This window comes from Jatropha curcas, chromosome 1 (assembly GCF_041381405.1).
Source record: "Jatropha curcas cultivar XTBG-Jc1 chromosome 1, XTBG_Jcur_1.0, whole genome shotgun sequence".
Lineage (NCBI taxonomy): Eukaryota > Viridiplantae > Streptophyta > Magnoliopsida > Malpighiales > Euphorbiaceae > Jatropha > Jatropha curcas.
In genome coordinates, this window is record NC_143151.1 from 29,206,042 (window position 1) to 29,217,135 (window position 11,094).

The 11,094-nt window shown below is 31.1% G+C and overlaps 1 protein-coding gene across 1 annotated transcript; it reads left to right on the forward strand.

Annotated features, from left to right (window-relative positions):
• Positions 1-867: 867 nt before the first annotated feature.
• LOC105630246 (Cysteine proteinases superfamily protein) lies at positions 868-6,324 on the forward strand. The gene is made up of 10 exons (XM_012212017.3): positions 868-1,201; positions 1,631-1,879; positions 2,093-2,166; positions 2,607-2,661; positions 2,744-2,818; positions 3,821-3,894; positions 4,013-4,061; positions 5,264-5,348; positions 5,930-5,986; positions 6,112-6,324. Exons 2-10 carry the CDS (start codon positions 1,694-1,696, stop codon positions 6,156-6,158), a joined length of 702 nt encoding a protein of 233 aa, XP_012067407.1. The 5' UTR covers positions 868-1,201; positions 1,631-1,693; the 3' UTR covers positions 6,159-6,324.
• Positions 6,325-11,094: the final 4,770 nt, after the last annotated feature.

The window sequence follows — 11,094 nt, forward strand, 5'->3', positions numbered from 1 at the left end:
TATATTATGTTTTAGCATATGATGCACAGACATGGCCGGTTTGATGAACTAGTAGTTCCGGTTTACTGAAATGCTTAGAAAAGCATGAACCGTCAGTTCTGGTTCCAATCCAGTTCTAATACAAACCAGTTCTAGTCACAGTTTTGGCGTGATGGGAATTTTAATTTTCCCTAAAAAAAATGAGAATAAAAATATTTTCAATAAATTTAAAGAATACATATAAAAGAAAAAAAAAATCCAACTTTACAAATAATTGAATAATCAAAGAAATTACAATACAAATATCGAGTATCTGTTAACATGATTATTATTTAAGAATTAATGTTAGAAACTATTGATTTTTCATATTTGATTTGATTTGATTAAAATTAATTTTTCATATTTGATTTACAATTTAAAATTTTGCCTTAAAAGAATTGATGTATCAATCTTAAAGAGTTGATTAAGCTTTAATTTTTTTTATTTTTTATCTATTGAATCGGATCGCCTTGGACTGCCGGTTCAATCGTCTATTGCAAAACGATTCCATTTAATTTTTGCAAGCCCAATAAACCTTAAATGGCCATGGTCTAGGGCCGGTGGCCATGCCTAAATGGAGGTGGGACCAGAGCACCAATTCCGGTGAGCATATGATGATTTAAGGACTAACTAATTGAATCGTTGCGTAGCTTAAACCTGAAAGTTAAAGTGGGCCAATCAATATTATGGCCCACGAAAGTGTTTTCAAAGCCGAAATATTAACAATGGGCTGGCTCCATCTCTTCTCACACGAAAAAGACAAAAGAAGAGCCATCGCAAAAAGCGTGTAGGCCCCACAAAAACCAAAAATTAAAAAATAAAAAGAAACAAAGATTTCAGTTAGAAGTTAGAACAAGAAGCTACACGCTTCATTAAATCCTGTCTAGTGTCGGCTGGCAGCTGGCTCCTTCACCAATCCCCTCCTCACCTCTAACCATCCTCCATTTTTACCCTTTTCTTTTTGTTTATTGACTCCATAATTACACTTTTTCCTTTCTTTTGGTTTTCTGATACGAAGCGGTCTTTACTAATTGAATCTTTCTCCTCTCTTTAACTTTAAAAACGAGAATATCTTCTCTCTTTGCTTTTCCATTCTTTTCAATTCCCACCAATACCATCAGCCACCAACCTTCTTTCCTTTTGATCTCTTCCTTCCACTTCCATTACGTTTTTCACTTTCCAGGTAATTGATTTCTTTCAATTTTCTCTAGTTAATCAAATTGAAGTTCTGATTTTCGGTTTGATTTGTTTTTATTGCTCCTGATTATCCGATCACCTGTTTTTTGTTTTTCAATTTTTTCTTTGTTGTTTACTAGCTGAATATGCCTTTGAAGTTCAATTGATTCAATTTATGCTATAACATATGTCATTTGATTTCCCGCCATAAATTGGCCCCTCCAAGAAATTAGAAATGCATCTTCTTTTTTCTTTTTATTGCTTTGGATTCAAGATTGAACTTTTTTTTAAAAAAATTTAATTCTTGTTTAATGTGATTAGACGACATGATCTAGACCCATATATGTGTTGTCTGTTTGGCTGTTTCCTTTAGCTTTGTTTTTTATCATATTTATGGAGAATGACAATGATTTGGTTTGTGTTTGACTTATGGCAGTTCATCATCAGCAACAGAGGATCATCATCTTGATTACTGTAATTGCAAATACATTATCACTAGATGCAGGGTTACGCTTACACCGCGAGACAAGGGACATGGAGTGTTGGGGAAAGTTCTAGCTCAACATCGTGGAGCAGTCAACAAGATACTGAGGATGACCGAATGATTGCTCTTGTATTATCTGAAGAGTACGCCAATTTAGATGGTGCAGTTGCTAGACGCCTTGCTAACCTAGCACCTGTTCCTGTAAGAACAATTGCTTTACTAAATGATTTTCTTTTGTTTCTTTATCTGATTCTTAGTCTAGAATTTTATAGATTAGGTTATTTCTGAAATATATAGTTGAAAAATGTTCTGTTACTAGATGTATTACTATTGAAGTTCTTATTTGCTTGTTGTATGATCCTCGCATTATAAACTATTTGTTCCTGAATATCTTGTATCTTTTTGAATATTCAGCATGTTCCGCGGATAAATACATATATACCTAATCTAAGTGATGCCAGTATGGACCACCAAAGGCTTATTCAGAGGTATTTCTTATATCATGTGCTTGAAAGTGCCCTTTGTGGGTTTAATTGTGAAGGAATCTCATGAAAGGTATCAAAGTGCCTTTCTTGTCTCATTTCCTGAAAGAGACAGTTCAAACATATTGCCAAGAAAAGAAAAAATGAAAAGCAAGAACACACACATAAATTCATGCAAGCATACCTTTAGGTTACACAAGGTGACTTCAATAAAAATTCTCTATGCTCACCTCAAAGGCTCAAGGATATACTCCAGACTGTTGGAAATTTCAAAGCTTTTTGCCTGTATTCAAGTTGGGGTGTCATTAAACTCATGCTGGAAATTGTTAACATGGAGGGGCTTGGGGATTATTTTCCTATAATTCTTTTCTGGAGTAGAGTATTAAGTGTGTGTTTGGTTTATTAAGTGAAGGTTTATCTCAATTTTGTTGACATTTTTTTTTCAGGCTAAATGTTTATGGTTTATATGAGGTGAGGGTTTCTGGTGATGGAAATTGTCAGGTATCTGCAAAATGTACCTACCTCTCTCTGACTCCTACTGCATGACGGAATTATAACCTTCTTTTTATCTCTCTCAATACAGTTTCGTGCACTTTCAGACCAGATGTATAAGTCACCTGAGCACCATAAGCATATTCGTAAAGAGGTTGTGAAACAGGTGAGATACTGAGATTACCTATTGAATTTCTCTAAAAGACTAATTTAATTTAGCAAATTTTGCAATTAGATTGAGTTTGGTCTCTTAATTCTGAGCCTTAAGATCAGATTACAATCTCTGAGTAACAATTCAAACCAAGCTTATTGGATGGTGTATATTGTATAAATAAATTCTCTCCAAAGATTTTGAAGGAAGTGAGAAAAAGACATCAGAAACATGTCTATTACCTTCACCATTGACATGAGTACCATAGTTTTAGTTTCAATGCTGCTGTTACATTGGTGATGCGTTTATGGAAGTAACCACTACATGATCACTACCATTTGCAGCAGCTTGCAAATTAAATCAACAACTCTTCTGGCAACCTGCACTTACCATTAACAACCACTACCTGGCTGCCTTAAAGGCCTAAACAGCTTGTTACTAACCTGACATCTTAACTGCAACGTGTAATATCTTGATTCTTGACTAATACCTTGACATTGCCAATTACAACTATTCACTAGACAATCCCATGCCATATTTCCTCAACTTATGACAAAGCTCACAAACTCTATAGTTCTTGTAGCCTCCATTACTTCAAAAACTGACATAACATCCTCTATATACAGTGACTTCAGCAACTGTTGCAGCCACAACGATTATCCGCTGGCCATCTCTATCTTTTGGATACCGTTATGACAACTTATACCTGTCCAATAACTTCCTAAACTCACCACTTTTATTATTACTATTTTGTTTGTTTAATATAATCCCCTGAGCCGTAATGTCCATAATTTTGTTACTTTCATGATCCTGAAGCTGTCATCATTTCCACCTTGGACTTAATTTAATTAACTAACTTTGTGGGCAAGAGTATTGACTCTTCCAACAAAGAAAATGTTACACAAGTAATAACTGTTTCCAGATTGAAGATCTGCAATCAGTACAAAATACAATACTCATGAATGGTTATTATTGTTATCTTATTAACTCTGTTATTTTTTTTTTTTTTGTATCCAGCTGAAAGACAACCACTCATTGTATGAAGGCTATGTCCCAATGAAGTACAAACGTTATTACAAGAAAATGGCAAAGTATTTTGCTCTCTTACTGATTAATACTTAAATTGCTTTTCGCGCAATTAGCTGTTTGTTGGATCTATATGCTATCAGCATTTTCAGTTTTTAACCTACAAAATACTGTATGATGCAGATCTGGTGAATGGGGGGATCATGTCACGTTACAAGCAGCAGCAGATAAGGTACCCATTTCCTATGCCTTAAGACTTCTCTGGCGGCATCATGTACTAAAATATTATACAAGGTCTTTCTTTACAATGTCAACTAAAACATAGACAATTTGTTTTAGAAATGTCATTATCTCTCTTTTATGCCTATTCTATGCATAAATATAGTCTGGGCTGATAGTCAATATACTAGCTTTGACTAAAGAGTTACTTGCAAATGGCATGTAAAGTTATTCAGATTTTTATTCATAACAATAACATCAACTATTTATGTTTATTATAGAACAGATGAATGGAATTGTTAATAACAAAAAAGATTAAGAAGTGTGCATGATAGCTTGCTCGACTCTTCCAAAGATTTATGTAATTTATATTTGTATTCACATGATAAAATTATGTTTTGGATATAGTGAACAGAAGAAAAGAAATCAATTCATGACTCAAATAGGAATGTTAGTGTCAAGTATCTCTCCCTCAGTTAGTTTGCCTCCTTCTAAATTTGTTATGTTTGGTTTAAAATAGTGCTTGTTTCTCTATGGCATCTGACATTGTGCAAGTTTTCAATTATGATTTGAGTGTGTTCTGGGAACTTATAAATTGGCTTGCGTTGCCAATTTGTATTGTATTCACATTACGGAACTATGTTCAGAAAATTAGAACGTGGAGGACAGAAGAAAAGAAATCAAATGAAGTCTCAACTATAAATATTATCCATCAGCTCGTTATCTGGCAATTTGTGATGTTTGGTTTAAGAATTGTGCTTATTTCCTGTGTTGCACTGATTTTACAAGTTCTTGATTGTTATTTGAGATTGCTTTCAAGCTTCCATGTATGTATATATATATATATATATATATATAGCCGACCCCAGGCTTTGTTGTTGTGGTTGTTGTTTGTGCGTATGTAATGGAAACAGCAGTAAATTGTCTGAAGGTCAAAGGAGAAATATTTGATAGCATGATGGGTGGAAGTGCTTGGGGAAAACTTGATCGTATTGCATTTCTTTGGAGATGGAAGAAGGCATATAGAGTGACAGGACAAAATATTGTTAGATATTGTTACAGATGATCCATATACTGACACTTGAATACTTGGGAATAGCAGAATGTCTTTTCAATTGACTGAAATGCTCTGATTTGTGTTTGAACTTCACTTTATATTGTGATACTAATGTAGAGTGTCATACATCTTTTACATTTCTACTTTTCTATATGCAGTTTGCAGCAAAGATCTGCCTGTTGACATCCTTTAGAGATACTTGTTTCATTGAAATTATGCCACAATACCAGTCACCTCAACGTGGTAAGGACATTGGTATATGATAAGGATTCTTTACCATCAAATCTGCAGGCAATGACAAATTGGTTCTTCCAAAAATTTTGCTTTCTTTTAAATTCCGGTGCTTGTTTTTTCTCCTTAAATTAATGGTTTCAGCAATTGAACTGATTTATTTTTCAAGTACGGCCCTATCGTTTCATCTGATTGCAGCACTCACAAAATAATGTTTTGCCTCCGGTAACTTAAAATCTGGTAAAATAATTCTTACATACTCTTGAGAATAAATTAAACATGACTATATATTCTCATGGACATAAATTTATAGGTAACAGGTAGTCTAGTTTGTTTCCATGATTGTGCATCATTTAGGTGTTTTAAGATTTCATTACTAAATGAAATGTTGCAGTATGTAGCTACAAGCCTACAATCCCAACATGTATTTCTGGTTATGTTTTCCATGGACCTTGATATTAGGGGGTTGATGTGAAGAAACCTCAAAATTCTAAATATCAGACAGGAACAATCATCTCTATTGAAAACTCCCTGTTTATGAATTTTAACTGGCTGAAATATTCTTACAGTTGCTTTGCCTCTTACTGATGCAGAGTTATGGTTAAGTTTCTGGTCTGAGGTACACTACAATTCGCTATATGAAATTCAAGGTTTGTTTCAAATTTTTTTTTTTTTTTAAAATTTTGTAAGTGTGTTCAAAGGATGTTAATGGAATCAGATGGAACAAGGATAAACATTGTGATATTCAACTAAAAGATGTTTGGTTTCCTTTCAGATGCCCCAATCCCACATAAGCCAAGGAAGAAACACTGGTTGTTCTAGAGGAACAGAGTAGATGTGTATACCTACAATTCTTATATTTTATTTCATTTATTACCATTTTTTTTTACAGTTGTAGTTTTGGTGGGGTAGTATTTTCTTTTTCTTTTCTTAAATTTTTTATACATTGCAATTTAAATGATTAATACAGGTTCACTTTTCTGCTTCATTGGCACACCCGATCAAACAAAAATTGAAGAGATAATCATAAACTTGGTGTCTGGATTTTGTGGATTTTTTAAAGTTTTTTATCAATTAAGTATCTGCAAAAATAACTTTTTTTTCATTCATTTATTTTATTTTTATTAACCTTTTATATTCTTATTTAAATATATTTTTTAAAATTTTCTTACAATTTTCTTTCTAGTTCAAAACAACTCAGCAATAATGAAATGGAATAAAATAAAGAGAGAAAATAGGGTAACATTGTTTGTTTTGATATTATGGTAAGAATTTTGAATGAAAGAACTCAATTGATAAAAAATAAAACTGATATACAAAGATAGACAATAGATAAAGTTAGTACACCAAATTTATATTTTCATTTAAAAAAAAAAAAAATATTAGGGAGGAAGACTAAAACATGATTTTTGTCATGATCCATTATCTTAGGCAGGATCAGCACTAAGATTAAGTTTCTCAAAACCCATAATAAGCCTGCATTGCAAGAATGGATGATATCTTTGTGCAAGATATAAAAAAAATTTACTAGGTTAAGCTAGGAAGCATGCTCCCTCCCTCAGGTTGATATGCCCCAAATGGTATAAATCAATAATTTCTCATTCTCCAGGATTATATATCTGCTCTGTACATGTGCTTGTCTTTAACTAATTTGAGAAATATCATAAAGCTAACATGGATTAATTAATTTAATAACCTAATAATAGAATAGTCATTGAACTTGCAGATTGCATAATCTGCATTGTTGCAAGATCCGATACGATTAGTGCTTATTTACCTGAACCTTCAGAACTCGGGGAAAGAAATAAGGAAAGGTTATATCTTTGTGTATGCATGTGCATGTGCTCCCCCATCTTATTCATATTTTTTAACCAAGCAAAGGGATTACTTATATAGCATATTAATTAATGTAGCCTACAATCTTGGGTGTAATTTAGTTTAAAAAAATTATACTATTATGTAAGTTTGACTTGATCAGAAAATTATAATTAGATTAAGATTTATTCTAATATATATATATATATAGAGAGAGAGAGAGAATATATAATTGTCCTATTTAACAAGAGTAACAGAATCAATATTTCAATTATCTTTTGCTTGCAAATTGTTAACACCATTGGGAGAAATTGGTCAATTTAGATGGGCTGGCTGAGAATTTGGAGATGCTTGCTTCCATTAAATAAAATTAATAATAGAAGGTAAGTGATAGCTATAGGGCATTATTAGAAGTTAGAAGAGGCAGAGCCATTCCTGCAAAACGACCAATATAATAAATGAGAGTCATTGCGCGGGTTATCTCAAACCTAATGTCATCACCATCATCTCACATGCAATGCTCTCTCATCACTTTTTGTTCTTTTCCTCTTTTGCCTCTCAGTCTATCACCCTTCTTAACTTTCCAATCATGTCATTGTAAAGCTTTTTTTTTTTTTTTTTTTTTTTTTTTTTTAAATCAACTTTTTATGTTCTCCACATAAATTTACCTTTTTTTTTTTTTTTTTTTTATAAAAAGCTTTATACTAGTTTAAGAACACGTTTATTTATTAGATATTTCAATTTATAAAATTATATTATTAAATATTTCAATTTATAAAATTAAATGAATATATAATTAATAGATAATTAAAAATAATGAAAAATTATTATTTCAAAAATTATACTTACTATACATAAAATTAATCTTTTACACAAAAAATTATAAATTCAAAAAATTATAGTTGCGAAATTGAGAGATATCCAATAATATTAAAAACTTTAGGAGCATAATAAATCTCCTATGAATTCAAGATACTATAAAAAAATTTCGAAAAAAAATATATAAAAGTAATGAATATCTTGAGATTAATTTTATCTATATTTATTTTGAGATTAATGAATATCTTTTTGATAACCGTTCTTTCATAGATCGAATCCTTAACTTTTTTAAAGATTGTCTATTGAATTTCAGTATGCATTATCACATAGTTGTGGAAATAACGCTAATCATAATGATACTAGAGATAAGAAGAAACATATTTCATAGATATGAATTTTTATAGATAAAAAGAAAAAAACAGACCTGTAACTTGGTTCCAGACCAAAACCAAACTTATGGATATGAATTTTTACATAATCCAACCCCATGCATATTTCAAATCAGCCATTTAACTAATTTATTGATCAAAATTGTAAATAAACTCAATCGTAGTAAAAGTGAGAATGCAAATTTAAATTTCAGAAAGAATAGTTATTGAAAGCATGCGAAAACAAAATTAAGTATGCTTGGATTATGCGGCAATCGAAAATGGAGAGAGAATCTAGTCCTTACTTCATTTTTGAATGTAGTTTAGAATCAAAACAACTTTAAATGAGCATTTTCTTAAAGTGATCGCTGAAGGCATACTTGAATATTATGTCAAGCGAATTGAAAGAAGTAGTTTCTTTATTAGCTTTAGAATCAACCAAATCAAATAGATGAAGAAATAAAATTTTGAAAAGGCAAAAAAATTTACATTTTTCGATCTAAACAAAAAGATTAGTCTACAATAAGAAAAGATGGAGTGATACCCTTAATTCTAACCAAAAAAGAAAATCAATTATTGGGATACTCTTAATTCTAACACCGAAAAAAAAAAAAAAAATCAATTATTCGATTCGGGTATTATTTCAAAATCAAATACAGTATATTACCAACTTAATAATATTAGAATTATTAATACCAACTCCAAGTTGGATGCCATATCATTTTGTAATTATGATAGAATATATATGAGATATAGAGGGTGGAACTACATGTTGGGGGGCCAAGCTTCTCAAATTTTTATGGTGGGTTTTCTTATATATGGCTCTTTAAATTTTCTCTAGATGAAACTATTTGATATGGGAAAATGGAGCAACCGATAAAAAAGAAGCACTTAAAAAGAGTATTTTTGGACTTGGATATAATTGAAAGCTCATACAGACATACACACACTCTTTGTCTGACTGTGTAAGTTAAAGCATGAGAAATCTGAAAAATGGGCCTGAAAAGGGTTTTGACATGTAATAATACCACACAACAACAGGGGGCAAGCATTCAAAGAACCTGAAGCTAAAGCCAATAGAGGTAGGGGCCCGATTGATTGGTTGTTGGTTCGTACGTGGCCAACTGTCCATTAGAGCGAGAGAAAGAAAGAAAGAAAAGGTTGCAGTTACAATACATGTGCTTGTGCCGTCAATGCCTATCTTCCATATATGCTATTTGCCCATTTGGTGGGTGGCCTTTCCATGAGATCTTCCCAATGAAATTCCTAACTTTTATCCAAAATTGGCACAACTTCGACTGATGTCGACTTATGCCTTCTCTTTATTTTATTTCATTTCATTTTTAAAGGTGGGATGTTCTTAATTACACTACTGCCCATACAGTATAAACGAGCCGAGCCGAACTTAATAAAATTTAGTTCTACTCGAAACTTGATTAATTTAAAAATTTTAGGATCGAGCTCGGCTTAAAGCTTGAATTTACTTAAAAAATTTTAAGTTCGAGATTCGATATTCTAACAAGTTTAAAATAAATATTATATAAATGTATATATAAAAGCTCGATAGGGCTTAATAAGACTCGACGAGTTCTCGAGCATTAGGCTTGAGCTCAGCTCATTTGCTAACGAGCCAACTTGAGCTCGACCTAAATTTTTTTCTGGTCAAATTCAAATAGCTCGCGATTCGACTTGGCTTATTTATACTCCTAATTAGGCATATTGCCGTAGAAATGCTACAATGCTCCACAACTATTGTAGGACTCGTATAAAGTAGTTTAATGAGTTGAGCCTGAGCTATTTATCTAGTTTGTTTAATAAGCGAATTAAATTTGAGCCAATGAAAGAATATTATTTATTTTAATTATAAATTGTAAATGAGTCGAGCTCGAATTTGAGTATACCTTTATCAAACCAAATTCAAATTCAATAAAACTTGATACTATTGAATTTATTTACAGCTTAATTGAGGATATATTGATATTATTATTTGAGTTATTTATTAAAAAAATAATTTATTAAAAATATTAATTAGAAATTATTAAAATAGATTCTTAATGTTATGACAAATTTTATGTATATTCTAATCATAAAAAATTTGAAACATTAAACAATATTTATACGCTATTAATTTTTAAAAACATTTAAAATAATACTTCTTAGAAAAGTAATTTCAACTTCAAACCATTTTTTTAAAAAAACAAAAAGAAGAAAAAGCCTAATCAAATTATGTAAAATTAAATTTCAACCCGGTTTCTAATTTCTAATTTTATTTTTATTTTGATTTCGCAAAAGGCTAATTAATATATTAGACTATAATACAAAGACTTAACCCGCGAGTAATTTTAGTAATGATATAGTTGAATAATAATCATTTGGTTGGAATGGTAAGCGACGTCAATTTCTATAAGAATGTGATACAAATTATATCTCTAAGCACTTTGCTAGAATTTACAACTGGAGGAATATAACATTCTAGTTATACCAAAAAAAAAAAAAAAGAGTATAAATTCATAAAAGATCAATGTAATATAACCTTTAAATATTTAATTATTTCAAATAACTAATTATTCAAATTATCTAATAATTAATCTCAGATCCGATGTTGCATACTAATATTAATGAGAAGCCAGCCATGGACCTTTTGCTCCTGTAATGTGGGCCAAAAATATCCACCAGAAACCAGTTGTATCAATTTTTTGAAGTAACACAATATTAAACTGCCTTTATCTATTCCTGGGTTATTTGTCTATAAATAC

What these genes read in the sequence shown, in the direction of transcription:
- LOC105630246 (XM_012212017.3), top strand. Translation starts at nt 1,694, where the DNA reads ATGCAGGGTTACGCTTACACCGCGAGACAAGGGACATGGAGTGTTGGG. An exon ending in CTAACCTAGCACCTGTTCCT is followed by an intron (nt 1,880 to 2,092) that starts GTAAGAACAATT and finishes TTGAATATTCAG; the next exon opens with CATGTTCCGCGGATAAATAC. An exon ending in CACCAAAGGCTTATTCAGAG is followed by an intron (nt 2,167 to 2,606) that starts GTATTTCTTATA and finishes TTTTTTTTTCAG; the next exon opens with GCTAAATGTTTATGGTTTAT.